Here is a 14,459-nt window from a genome sequence, read left to right on the forward strand (position 1 = left end):
ACAGTAGAGCAGAAGAAAGATAAACATAGTAAATCAGCAACATATGGTAACTGCAGGAATAGGGGCTAAAAGTGGTTGTAAAGACAGACAGTGAGAGATCTGAAGGTAAATATGGGGATTTTGAAGACCGGATTGATGGCAGAAAGCTAAGGAAGTTAACAAGAGTGGCAGTGAAAGGCAGGTGTGTTTTACAAATAGCTCAAGGAAGAAAATTGATATTGGGAGAACCTTTAAAGTTTGTGTCAACATCATTACTTAATCTCATCTCCTGGGTCTTTCTCCAGCCCACACCTGTCACGAAATAGGTAGCATTAAATGATCTACATTTGTATTTTGAGAAATTAGAAATAGGCTATCACTTTAAGTTTAATTTTGTTTTTCTGTATTTGAAAAGCGTTATTAACTTCAGTTTGGTTTAAATGCATGTACAGTTACGTCCCGAAAGCAAACAGATCTCAAAGAAAAGCTAGGTTGTTGCCTAGCAACCAGGGGCTCACCCTCGGAAATAAAGAATTAAGCTAGAGCCAGGAGAAGCTGAACTGATAATGGAATTACCAAATGCAGAATTTCCAAAAGAACAAAAGAAAGACCCCCCAAATAGGGAGTGAGGACAAAAAGAATGTCTCAGAAAGACAGTTAAATTAAAGGAATGAAGAACAAGAAGTTGAACTAGGTCCTGAACAGTGAAGTTACAGAAAAAGCAGGGAAAGTCATCTGAATTAAAGAGACAGTTGCAAGAACCAGGTTTTAAAGTCAGTGAGGTGAAAAGCCAGGCATCAGAGGTTTGTTGACATCTTAATACAGCCTATGAAGCAGTAGTGTTCTGTTGGCGTGGCCAGATACCGGAGAGATTTGTGAAGCTTGAAGACATGTGGCCATCCAAACAAAGGAGGACGAAAAGGAGAGACTGAAAACCTAGAGGTGAATCCTTGGCGAAGACATCTGAGAGAAAGCATTGTTTGGGGGAACTTTCAAGCATGTTCTTCGAGACTAGAAACACTTGTGTGAAAGTCAGAGTCCCAGTGAGATCATTTAGCTCAGTATGATAAGCATCTGGGGGGGATTTGATGGGAAATCTACAGAAGTGGTGTTGAGTGGCATCAGCCACTGAGTTTCAGAGTGGGGCTCGTCAGACCACAGTTAGCCTGTGTACTTACCGAGAACATTATAAGTACAAGATATATAATTTGTAAATTGTGTTATCCTTACAAATCTGTGCACACCTGTGAAGATACAGATGAGGTGAACGAGTAGTGAATTATAGTTAATCTTTTCTTGTTTAATAGAGATTTTATTCTTTTGCTAAAAGTTATTCGGCAGTCCTATGACTGTTCACCCACGTCTTTAAGCAAAAAGAAATAATGGTATTATCCATCAAGCAAGGGTTCTGCTCTGGGACCTGATTGCAATCTCATTTAAATTGTTGCAGTCGATTATTATATTCCCGAGAATATTTTTCCTTCTTTCTCCCCCTCAACATGTGTGTTATTTTAATTAACCTATTCCTTCTTCTTGTCAAATATCTATTAGCTTGCCTTATTGGCATATGCTAGCCAGCATTCTCAATATTATTGTTATTTTAAATTTGCTTCATTTTTTCCAGCTGAGTGACACTTACGGGGTAACTTATTCAATTCTCATCCTTTTGAAGTTTGCCTTTTAAAAGTCACATTTATTTTTATGTTGGTAATAACAGGTGCTGTTTGCCTAATAATCCTAAATGTAATCCAGAAGGTGTTGTTGGCATACTACAAAGTTCAATTGTGTGTTACTAACATTTCTGAAAGTATTCTCATTGTCCTTTAACTAATGGCATTCCTGTGCTCAGTAGTACGTGCAAACCATGTAATTCTCAGTGGCCAACGGAGCATTAGGACGGATTCAAAAACTGACTGATGCTCAACAAGTCTGGCATATTTCTGTACCCCAAGTGTGCTCCAATATGCTTGGAAAATGAAGATCCATCCAAACAAGAACCATTCAAATGACCAAATGGTGCAAATGCTTATCCACGATCTGCAGGAATGGAAGGCGATTCTATCAGATGCGGAAAGGCATCTTGCTCAATATCAGATGGTTCAGCAAGCACTGAAGCAGATTTTAGACAGAGTGGTATTGTTTTCAGAATTCAGGTGATCTGGATGCAGGCCAAAAATGTAACTGAGCCAAAAAAGCCGACTAAGAAACAGCTGCAGTACAACTTGCTATGCAAAATGCCTAATGCCTGTCCCAAACTTGGATGCCGCAAAGTACGAGCAATTCAAAGCAATTCAAGACCTTCATGTAAATTCATATTGTAGATGTCAACATAATGGCATGATACATTCTCAAATGGGATGAGCAACTGTACACACGTGTGCTAACTTCACAAAATCTCAAGACTACTCATCTTTCTAGAGGACAAGAATATGCATAATCAAAGGAAACACTTGCACAAGAAGCGTCACACAGCACCCAGCCCTGTCATTTACCAACTCCAAATGCTGGTGCACAAGGCCCAGGAGAACATAGGTAAACACTTAATCAATCTCAGTTTGAGAGGGAGGATGGTCCACCAGAAACTAATCAGCACGGCCAGCAAGGCGGGGAGGAAACTGTGGGAGCATATATGGGTGGTTGCTGGACAGGGCAAGGCTACAACTGGGTGAAGCTAGACGGAAATGACAGGACGAATTGGGGGTGGAAGTGGGTTGGGGACTCTGGAGCGAAACGCTGAGCAGGGCCAACCCCACCTCCTCCTGCGCTAGACTGAGCCTCATGCAGCTCAAAGTGCACCTGACCAGAACCCGAATGAGCAGGTTCTTCCCAGAGGTGGAAGACAAATGTGAATGTCAGGGTAGCCTAGCCACCCACATGTCCTGGGCATGTCCCAGACCTTTTGGGTTCTGGGCAGTCTTTTTCAAGGCAATGTCCAGGGTTGTGGGGGTGAGGGTGGAGCCGTGCCGGAGAGTGGCAGTCTTCGGGGTATTGGACCAGCCAGAAGTACATATGGGGAAGAGGGCCAACGCCTGGCTTTTGCTTCCTTAAATCGCACGCCGGAGAATCCTGCTTGGTTGGCAAATCAGCAGCACCACCCACAGCTGCAGACTGGCTGGCAGAATTTCTCCACCTGGAGAAGATCAAATACACCATCCGAGGGTCGGACGAGGGCTTCCACAAAGAGTGGGGGCTAGTCATCAGCCTGTTCCAAGACCTGGTTGACACCAATAGCATCTCAGAAGTGTGTGTGTGGGGTGGAGAGAAAGAGAGGGAGGAAGTCATAGGAAGGCGCACACACACACAAGAGAAAGGAGCATGGGGGAGGGGTGAAGGGGAGGGAAGGGAACCCAAGGCAAGCACAAAACAAAGCACGGGGACAAGGGGAAGACGGGGAAGGGCCACCAGCCCCTCACCCCAACAATAAAAACGAAAAGCCCCAGCAGAAAGAAGCGGAGCACAATACAGGGCGGCCTGGGCAGGCGGCAACACTAAGAGTGGAACTAAACCACCAACGAGAGATGGGAGGGAAGGGGAGGGGAGGACCACATGTAAAAACCATTGTAAATAAGACACAAATCAGTTTGTAAATACCAGATACACTTGAGCTGTTAACTCTGTAAAAACTGGAAAATACCAATAAAAATATTTTTTTGAAAAGATCATGAGCTGTCTCCTCCTGGTGAGGCTGGCAGCACTGACTGCCTCTGCCCCTCCTCCCAAGCACTGTCAAGATTGCAGGCATGAGCCTGTGACCCTGGGGAAGGGGATGTCCCTCCTCTCCTCACTGGCATTGAGTAGTGGGTCCGCTTCAGATTCCTCCATCTCAGTGGCTGCAATGAGTGTGTGGTGAGTGGAACTCTCATAAGCGGCTCCAGTTGGCGTTAGCAGGAATTCCAGGGCCCCATTAGTTACACTGTCCGCTGGGCTGGGATATGCTTCCAATTCATGCCGGCAGTGTACTGGCCCATTTGTATGTCCGGAATCGCGGAACGAATAACGCCCCTAACGGGAACGCGAATTGCACGCTGTTCAGTTCCAGCAGGACACAGGGCTGGATTCTCCGGTCACTGACATCGCATTTGGCAAACGGCCGGAGAATCACATTTCCCGACCGAATCAGGGGCGGCGGCGCTTTCACGATGCTCTGGCGCCGGATCGATGGCCTCAGATCATAGCCCCAGAATTGGAAAATCCAGCCCACAGTCTCCCAAATGGAGAATCCAGCCCAGTGTGTTTTTGATGCAGGGTATCCAGCCTCTAATATTGCTTTTGCTGGTTAACATTCATTAAGTCAAGGGTCGGAGAGAACTAAAAGCAATCCCCATTGCTGTGAATTCTCTGTCCTCACAAAGTACGCTGGTGCTGCACGTGTCTTATTATTCCTGCCATTTGAGAACATCCATGTCATCTGGATATAAATGATTGGCTGCTTCATGTACAATTGACACCACAGGATACACCGTATGAGGGGACGGCACGGTGGCACAGTGGTTAGCACTGCTGCCTGACAGTGCGGAGGACCTGGGGTTTGATCCCTGCCCGTGTGGAGTTTGCACATTCCCCCCATGTCTGCGTGGGTCTCACCCCATGACCCAAAGATGTGCAGGGTAGGTGGATTGGCCACACTAAATTGTCCCTTAATTAGAAAAAAATAATTGGGTACTCAATTGCTTTCTTTAAAAAATGACGCACTGTCGGATTAGGTTACTTTGACAATAGCCCAACGATATTGGGACCTCCACCAGCAAATACAGCAATGTTATGGGAAACGTTACAAGTTCCTCTCCAATGTCTCAGCCTGTAAAATCACTTAGATATGAACACAAGAGTAAAATAGGGGTAGATTTAACATGTCACTCTGCCTACCTATCCATTGGAGAAACTCTCAAATCCTTCATTGGATATATATCACTGCCATCACTTTATTATTGTTTAGTCAACACCTACATCCTAGAATTACCCTCCTAACTCCATCTGGGAGTATCACCACAATGACAGCAGCAGTCCAAGAATAAGATCCCCCTCACCTTTGCAATGCAGTTAAGAATGGTCAATAAACATCCCCTAAAGCCCATAAGTACACTTGTACAGATATAAACACTAACGCATGCCACATGTATCCTGCATAAGTGTGCCGTTTCAGAGAAAGTGAGCAGACTAGTTTTAATGTGCATCGTAGTTAAGGGAGACGTTTGATGGTTCCTGTTCTAGCATGAGACACAATGGGGTGAATCTTCAGCTTGCCATCCGAATGTAAAGCAGCTTTGTGGATTGATTATCATCAATTTTGGAAACTGCTTATTTTTATTTGTTTTAGTTGATAAAAACAAAAAAAGTCAAAGAGTTTCTATAATAGTTTGATAAAACCCAGCGGTTTGTCATCTGGGTATGTTGAAAATCTAGCCCAATTTTACTCTGATGGATTGCATTATTAATATTATTTGTGGACCAACGGCAATGTGGTCAAATTGGAGTGTGATTTGACAGGCTGAGGTACAATAGGCCACATGTATTTTCAGATCAAGGCTGCGAATTTGATGGAAAGGTTTAACTTCACTGCAGGCATGAATTGTGAGTGGGTGCTTAGCTCTTCAGTTAATTGTGGAACAAGAAGTCCTGAAGATGAAGTGATTTTCACCATTTCATTCTTAGACTATTGTAAATGTTTTGCTGCTGCTAAACAATATCCAAGAAATGTTCAAGGATCAGCATAACTTTGCTTTAAAACATCTCCCCACCTCCCAGCCTCAAGCAACCTATGCTGCAATTACTAAAGGAAAGCTGTGAAAATTAATTTTGCTTCAATATTTTGAACATAAATATTAGTTCATCCATGGCTTTATTTTAAGAAAACAAATCACCCCCTTCTTAAGACTCCCTAGTGGAAGCCTGTTTGCACCCATTCCGGAGTATATAGAACTTTCTTTATATTCATTCACAAGGTGTCAGGATCGCTGGCTAGGCCAACATTTATTGCCCCCCCTAATTGCCCGAAAAGGTGGTGGTGAGCCGCCTTCAGGACCCGCTGCAGTAGATTTAGTGTAGGGCCACCCACAGTGCTGCTAGGAAGGGAGTGCCAGAATTTTGAATCAGAGGCATGTGAGGAATGGCAATATATTTCCAAGTCAGGATAATTTAAAGGACGCAAGAACTAGGAGCAGGAGTAGGCAATTCAGCTCCGCCATTCAATACAATCAGAGCTGATTTCATCCCGGCCTCAACGCCACCTTCCTGCCCGTCCTCTAGAGATGGGCAGTAAATGCTGGATTAGCCAACAAAGCCCACATCCCTTAAATGCTAAATAGAAAATAAGAATTCCCAACCTCTGATATGGCAGATGCAATTACATTTCTGGTCAATGGTAACCCTCAAGAATGTGATAGTGGGGATTCAGTGATGGTAATGATGTTGAGTGTCAAGGGGAAACGTTTGGATTCTCTCTTGTTGGAGATGGTCACTGCCTGGCACTTATGTGGCACAGGGAGCACATATAGCACAACGCAGATAGAGGTCTATCACAGTTGTGTTGGTGCTTCATAATAATCTGATTAGTCTCTTTGCTCATAACACTGCAATTGCTTGCTTTTCAAAGTAGCCTTTTGAAAGTGGCTACTCAAATCTTCTACTTCGGAGTCTCCTCACTATTGAATCGTCCTTTCAGGAAGTGCATTCCAGATCGTAACAAATCGTCCCATATATCTCATTTCAGTTTGTGCCAATTTATGAAGCTCTGCAGACACTGTGGCTGTTTCAAAGGGAACTGAAATTACAACTTTAACCTGTGACTTGTACAACTCAGCTGACAATTCTTTCATTGTTTGTCAGCCATTGGAAACAATGATGTCCTTTACTTCACATTTCCCCCAAAGCATCTGCCCACAATTCATTCCACAGTATAAATAGCTGCCAGATAATACAGAATTGGGAATGGCTTATTTTTTTTAAGATGCTTTATGGGAGCTGGTAACTTTTAAAATGAGCGCTGCACTATCCACTTCATAATGTTTCAAATAGGCTACCCGCCTATTTTCACAAGCTTTGTGTGGGCTGCTGCGCTACAACAAACATTTCTGTAACTATTCTTTTTTTTTGCCATATTTTAATTAAGTTTTCAACATTTTATACATAACAATTAAAACACACCCCACCCTAACATCCCCGCACACCCCAGCCGCCCCAAACCCTACTCCCCTTCCCCTCTCCCCCCCCCCCATCCCTAGCAGCTGACAGTGACCAATGAAATACAGACTGAACGGGCGCCATTTTTTATTGAACCCCTCAATCGCCCCTGTCAAGGTGATGTTCAAGGTGCAGGAATTCCATTAAGTCCCTCAGCCATACTGAGGCACAGGGTGGAGAAGCTGACCTCCACCCCAACAATACCCGCCTGCGAGCAATCAGCAAGACGAAGGCTAAAACATCCACCCCATCTGTAGCTCTGGCAGGTTCAACACCCCAAATATGGTCCCCAGGGGATTGGGCTCCAAATCCATTTACGGAATTGCTGGCATGGTGAAGAACGAGCCGCAAAACCTCCCCAGCTCTGGGCAAGACCAGAACATGCAAACATGATTGGCCGGGCCCCTCCCACGCCGCTCTACTTGTCCCCACTCCCTCAAACAACTGACTCATCCTTGACCTTGTTAAACGTACACTTTGAATTAAATCAACCCCATCTCACACATGAAGTGGTGACGTTTACCCTGCGCAACACTTCACACCACACCCCCTCCTCCAGCGCCATTCCGAACTCCTTCTACCACTTGGCCTTTAACCCCTCCAGCGGTACCATTTCTTCCTCCAGAATCCTCCCATAAATTCCTGAAGTACCCCCTCCTCCAATGCACTACTGACTCTCATCGATGAGGGCAACATCATCGATGTCAGAAAGATCTTCCTCACAAAATTCTGCACCTGCAAATACCAGAAACTATTTAATTTTTAAGCATAATAATAATCTTTATTGTAACAAGTAGGCTTACATTAACACTGCAATGACGTTATTGTGAAAAAAGCCTAGTCACCACATTCTGGTGCCTATTCGGGTACACAGAGGGAGAATTCAGAATGTCCAATTCACATAAGAGCACGTCTTTCGGGATTTGTGAGAGGAAAGCGGAGCACCCGGAGGAAACGCATGCAGACACGGGGAGATCGTGCAGACTCCACACAGACAGTGACCCAAGCCGGGAATCGAACCTGGGACCCTGGCGCTGTGAAGCAACAGTGCTAACCACTGTGCTGCTGCATATACTTATACAAAAACATTCTCCCAATATTTCACCAATCTTGACAAGTTCCTGTACTGGATGAGAAAGAGAGATTTACCATCAAAATGACCAAGTATTACTTCATACAAATGCGGAGTTGTGCATTTTCAAAATGAGAGAGACTTGATAAATGTCACAAATAAGGTAAAGTTGTTGCAAGGAAACATTTGAACAAACTGATCACTGTTCAGCTATTGAGTAATCGAAAAAAATTCCGCACTGCAGGACAATTTTCAGAAACTGAGCTATGTTTCTTGTATGGGGAAAACTTGTCTGCAATTCCTACCCATACCTTGCCAAAATATAAAACGCATAAATAAATGTTAAAGAAGCACTGCTGCTTAACAAGGTGTGCTAAGTGAGTTGCTTCAAGGAAATGGTTTCATGCTCACTCTATCACAGGGATGCTTTGTACTCTACATCTGCCGCAGGGTAAACTGCTGGATTATTTGAACTCTTTTGTAATCCTATACTTAAAATAGCCGATAGTTTTAAAATAGGGGGATGCGATGCTATTACTTAACACATCACCGGTCATTCATGCATTCACAAACGCGTAAAAACATTATAATGGTGTCCCCTTTGGGCAGCACGCTGTGGGTTAGCCCTGCTGCCTCACGGCGCCGAGGTCCCAGGTTCGATCCCGGCTCTGGGTCACTGTCCGTGTGGAGTTTGCACATTCTCCCAGTGTTTGGTGGGTTTCGTCCCCACAACCTAAAGATGTGCAAGGATAGGTGGATTGGCCACGCTAAATTGCCCTTTAATTGGAAAAAATGAATTGGGTACTCTAAAAAAAAATCTTTAAATAAAGAAAATAATTGTGTCCCCTTTAAAACAATTCATCATCACAATAAACATGGGAGGTTATTCAACTTCTCAAAGTCAAACAACGTAGTACTAAAAACGTAATGACAGACCAGAAATTGTAGCATAGTGATTATCTTATGGGATTCGGAATAAAAAGACTTGAGACAAAAGTTTTAATCTCACCACAGCAGCTAGGGAATTTAAATTCAGTTACATAAATTACATAATTTAAAAAACTAACCTAGTATTAACCATGAAATTACCAGACTGTCGTAAAAAACCCATCTAGTTCTTTAACTTCCTTCATAAAAGGAAATGTACCGTGCTTATCCAGTTTACACCCACAGCAATATGGTTGACTCTTAACTTCCTCCTGAAATGGCCTAGCAAGCCACTTAGTTGCATCAAACCACTACAGAAAAGTCAAATAAGAATAAAGTCAGACAGGGCGGCACGGTGGTACAGTGGTGAGCGCTGCTGCCTCGCAGCTCCAGGGACCCGCGTTCAATTCCAGCCTTGGGTGACTGTCTTGTGTGGAGTTTACACTTTCTCCCTGTGTCTACGTGGGTCTTCTCCCGGTGCTCCGGTTTCTTACCCAGCACAAAGACGTGCAGGTTAGGTGGATTGGCCATGATTGATGTGTGGAGTCAAGGGATTAGGGCAGGGGAGTGGGCCTATGTAGGGTGTTCTTCCAGGGGGTGGGTGTAGACTCCACTGCAGGGATTCTGCAGATCATCTGACATTGAGCTTAACTGGCAGAGTGCTGAAAGACAGTGGGCGGAATTCTCTGCCCCCACGCCGGGTGGGAGAATCGCCTGGGCGACGCGTGCGTCCCGCCACACCGCCACGACGCCCTCACGCGATTCTCCCCCCCCCCCCAAAACCGGCGCGGCGAGAATCACGGCTGGCCACTGGGAGAATCGGGGCTTGCTGTTTGTAACGGGCGAGCGGCGATTCTCCGGCCCGGAAAGGCCAAGGGCCTGCCCAACACGACAGGTTCTCGCCGGCGCCGACCACACCTGGTCGCTGCCGGCGGGAACAGCGCAGCAACGCTGGGGGAGGGTTCCTGCACGTGGGAGGCCTCAAAAGGGGTCTGGCCTGCGATCGGTGCCCACCGATCGGCAGGCCGGCCTCTCTGAAGGAGGACCTCCTTTCCTCCGCCGCCCTGCAAGATCCATCCGACATCTTCTTGCGGGGCGGCCGCATGGAGGACGGCATCCGCACATGCGCGGGTGATGTCATTTACGCAGCGCCGATTTTACGCGGCACCAAGGCCCGGCGCGCGTAAATGACGTGCCGCTGCTCCTAGCCCCCCTGGGGCCGGGAGAATAGGGGGCTGGGAGCGGCCTCCGACGCCGGAGTGAAATTGTGAAGCCAAAACACATGCCAAAGAGTGGAAGTAGCATACTGTAGACAGAGATAAGTGATCCCATAACCAATTGGATTAGATCAAAGCACCACAGTCCTGCCCCATCCAGCCATGACCAGTGGTAGCATTTAGAAAAACAGGGTAAGGAGCTCCATGAACATCCCCATCAAACATTATGGGGGATTCCAGTGTATCAGTGCAAAAGACAAGACTGAAGAATTTGCAACCATTTTCTGTCATAAATGCTGAGTTGGTGATTCTTCTTGGCCTCTTTTTCAGTTCCCAGCATCACAGTTGCCAGTTCTCAGCCAATTTGATTCACTCATCTCCATATCAAGAAATGGTTGAGCACACTGGTTACAAAAATGGCTCTGACATCATTCCAGATGTAATGCTGAACTAGCCTTGCCCCTGACCAAAATGTTCCACCAAATACTTTGTGTCTAACCAACAGATTTGCCCTGTTCACAAAAAGCAGGACAGATCCAATTACCATCAGTCGACTTGCAGTCAATAGCAAAGTGACAGAAGGTGCCATCAATGCTGCCAAGCGTGACTTACTCACCAATAACCTGCTCATCAATGGTCAAGTTTTGGATGTGCCAGGGCCACTCAACTCCAGACGCCATGACAGCCTTGGTACGATGTAGTCAAAAGAGCTGAATTCCACCCATAAGGTGGCCTTGATACGAGGATAGCAACAGACCGAGTGTGCCATCAAGGAGTCTTGGTAAAATTGAAGTCAATGGGAATGAGGGACAAAACTTGAACAATGGATGGAGTTGTATCTAGACAAACAAAGATGGCTGTGGATGTTACAGCCCAGTTGTCACAGTCCAAGGACATCACTGCATTAGTTACACAGATAGTGTCCTAAGCCCGACCATCTTCAGCTGCTTCGTCACTGACTTTCCATTTCATCATAAAATCAGAAGGGGGATCGGCACTGATGCAATGTCCAGCTCCATTCACAACTCCTCAGGTGATGAAATAGTCAGTCCTGCAAATAGTAGGATCTGGACAACATTCGAGTTTGGGATAATAAGCGACAAGTAGCATTTGCTCTACAAAGTGTCAGGCAATGACTATCTCCTACAAGAGAGAGCCTATCTCTCCTCAACATTCAATACGATTACCATCAATTAATTCCACACCATCAACATCCTGTTAATTATCTTTGATCAGAAACTGAACGGGACTAACAATATAAATATTGTGGACAGAGCAGGTCAGCGGCTAAGAATTCTGGATTGAGAAAATCAACACCTGAGTCCCCAAGTCTTTCACCATCCACAAGCTAAGAGTGTGATATAACACTCCTCACTTGCCTCGATGAATGCAGCTCCAACAACGTTCAAATAGTGCCCGCCAGCATGCACAAAGATGCCCGTTTCATTGGCAGCCCATACACCTCCACACAACATTTAAGAAGCATTTAGATAAGCACTTGAAACTCCATCGCATTCAAGTGCTGGAAAATGGGATTAGAATAAATGCTTGATGGCTGGCGCAGACACGATAGGTCAAAAGGCCACATGCAGTGCTGTAAGATTCTAGCAAGCAAAGTCGCCATAGTCCCAGATGACCATATTCTGCTTTCCCCTTTGAAAAGGTGAGCCTTCATGAATAACTTCAGTTGGTATAGGAAATGAACCCAGGCTGGTGGCCTCACTCTGCATCATGAACCAGCTGTCCAGCCAACTGAACTAAACTGGCCCCCATTAAACTCTTCTGACTATGACATCACCATAAACATTCACTCCCTCCACCACCAGTGCACAGTGGCAGCAGTGTGTACCATTTGTATGGGTGGATTGCATCAAGGGGTGGTCATGTCTGACAAAATTTGTTAATAGTTCTTTCAGGAGGTAATGAGGAAGTTAGACAAAGGAGAACAAGTGGACGTGATCTATTTAGATTTCCCGAAGACCTTTGACAAGGTGCGTACAAGAGGCTGTTATATACGTTTAAGAGCCCATGCTATTAAGGGTAAGATACTGGCATGGATAGAGGATTTGCTAACTGCCAGAGGACAAAGAGTGGGGATAAAGGGGTCTTTTTGAGGATGGCAGATGGCGGTATGCAGGGGTCGGTGTTGGGACCACAACTTTTCACAACATACATTAATGATCTGGAAGAAGGAACTGAGGGCACTGTTGCTAAGTCTGCAGATGATACAAAGATATGTAGAGGGACAGGTAGTATCGAGGAAGCAGGGGGCTTCCTCAATAATACCTATTGGACAGGCTAGGAGAGTGGGCAAAGTGGCAGATGGAATACAATGTGGAACAGTGTGAGGTTATGCACTTTGATAGGAGAAATGGAGGCATAGACTATTTTCTAAATGGGAAAAGGCTTAGGAAATCAGAAGCACAAAGGGTCTTAGAAGTCCTAGTTCAAGATTTTCTTAAGGTTAACGTGCAGGTTCAGTCGGCAGTCAGGAAGGTAAATGCAATATTAGCATTCATGTCAAGAGGACTAGAATACAAGAGTAAGGATGTACTTCTGAGGCTGTATACTGCTCTGGTCAGACTCCATTTGGAGTATTGTGAGCAGTTTTGGACCCCTTATCTAAGGAAGTAAGTGCTGGCCTTGGAGAGGGTCCAGAGGAGGTTCACAAGAATGACCCCTGGAATGAAGAGATTGCCTTATGAGGAGCGGTTCAGGACTCTGGGTCTGTACTCGTTGGAGTTTAGAAGGATGAGGGGGAAATCTTATTGAAACTTACAGGATACGAAGAGGCCTAGACAGAGTGAATGTGGAGAGGATGTTTCCATAGTAGGAAAAACTACAACCCGAGGCCACAACCTCAGACTGAGACAAAGAGAAAATTCTTCAGCCAGAGGATGGTGAATCTGTGGAACTCTTTGCTGCAGAAGGCTGTGGAGGCCAAATCACCGACTGTCTTTAAGTCAGAGGTAGATAGTTTCTAGATTAATAAGGGCATCAGCGGTTATGGGGAGAAGACAGGAGAATGGGGATGAGAAACATATCAGCCATGATTTAATGGCAGAGCAGACTCGATGGGCCGAGTGGCCTAATTCTGCTCCTATGTCTTATGGTCTAACCCCTTCTAGAGAGCCTTCCAACCCCATTACTTGTACAGCCTAGAAGAACAGGGGAACGGACACACAAAAACACCACTGCCTGGGATTCTCCTCCAAATCACACACCATCCTGACATCAATGTTCCTTCATCATCCCTGGCTCTAAATTCTGAAATTTCCTCCCGAACAACAATGTGGGTATACCTACATCACTTGGAAGACAGCGATTCCAGATTGGGACTTGCCACCACCTTCACAAGTAGGATGGGCAATTAATACTGGCCGTGCCAGCCATGCCCGCATTCAAAGAACAAATATTAAAAAGTAGCAAAAAAAAAAGGACATCATGAGGCGCTGAGTGTAAGCGAGCTAATTACATTCCACTGTCGACAAATGCAGTTCAAATTTTGAAGACACCACTGATCACACAATGACAGACTAAATGTTGAGAAACACAAACGCTGCCGGCTGGAATCACCAACTCTGAGCCGCTGAATGATTCCCTTCTCTACATACTCATCCTGCTCCAGCTCTTGGTTTGTCAGGACGTTTGTGCCGCTCGGTGCGTAGTCCCACGCCTCTTCTTTGATTGCGATGTAGTAAGTTCGACTGCTGGAGGCTGCGATCTCGGAAAGACTGAGGATGAGGAGAATCTGAACCGGACCCATTTGGTCACTTGTGCCTCATTCCTTCCCCTGCTTGCCGCCTTTGTGAAGCCAGAAGCGATGTTCAAACAAATATCACATTGAGCTCTCGCCCCTTTCCTCACGTCAGTGGGTCATGTGGCTGACTGTGACTGCAACTTTTCAAAAGGTGCCAGCCAATCCTTCACTGTGTGGACATGTGGAATGTATGGAGCTGAACAGTGATTTTATTCCAGCGTGTGCTCCCAGTTTCCTCTTTCACAATTTTGTAATGGTCTTTATTTCATTAAACTTGGAAGCGCGATTAATTTTATTCTTGGATACGAAATAAACTGAATTTTAA

At 45.4% G+C, this 14,459-nt stretch overlaps 1 protein-coding gene across 4 annotated transcripts in view; it reads right to left on the reverse strand.

Annotated features, from left to right (window-relative positions):
• Positions 1-14,236, reverse strand: part of LOC140391683 (ferroxidase HEPHL1-like) — a 190,649-nt gene extending 176,413 nt beyond the window's left edge. For 2 of the 4 annotated variants that reach the window (XM_072476424.1, XM_072476423.1), the window contains exon 1: positions 13,989-14,235. In XM_072476424.1, coding sequence (XP_072332525.1) covers positions 13,989-14,140 — 152 coding nt within the window. In that variant the 5' untranslated portion in view covers positions 14,141-14,235. Of the gene's footprint in view, positions 1-13,988 lie in introns of all 4 variants that reach the window. The other 2 variants (XM_072476422.1, XM_072476425.1) reach the window with 2 other exon arrangements.
• Between the last annotated feature and the right edge of the window lie 223 nt (positions 14,237-14,459).

This window comes from Scyliorhinus torazame, chromosome 15 (genome assembly GCF_047496885.1).
Source record: "Scyliorhinus torazame isolate Kashiwa2021f chromosome 15, sScyTor2.1, whole genome shotgun sequence".
Taxonomy (NCBI): domain Eukaryota; kingdom Metazoa; phylum Chordata; class Chondrichthyes; order Carcharhiniformes; family Scyliorhinidae; genus Scyliorhinus; species Scyliorhinus torazame.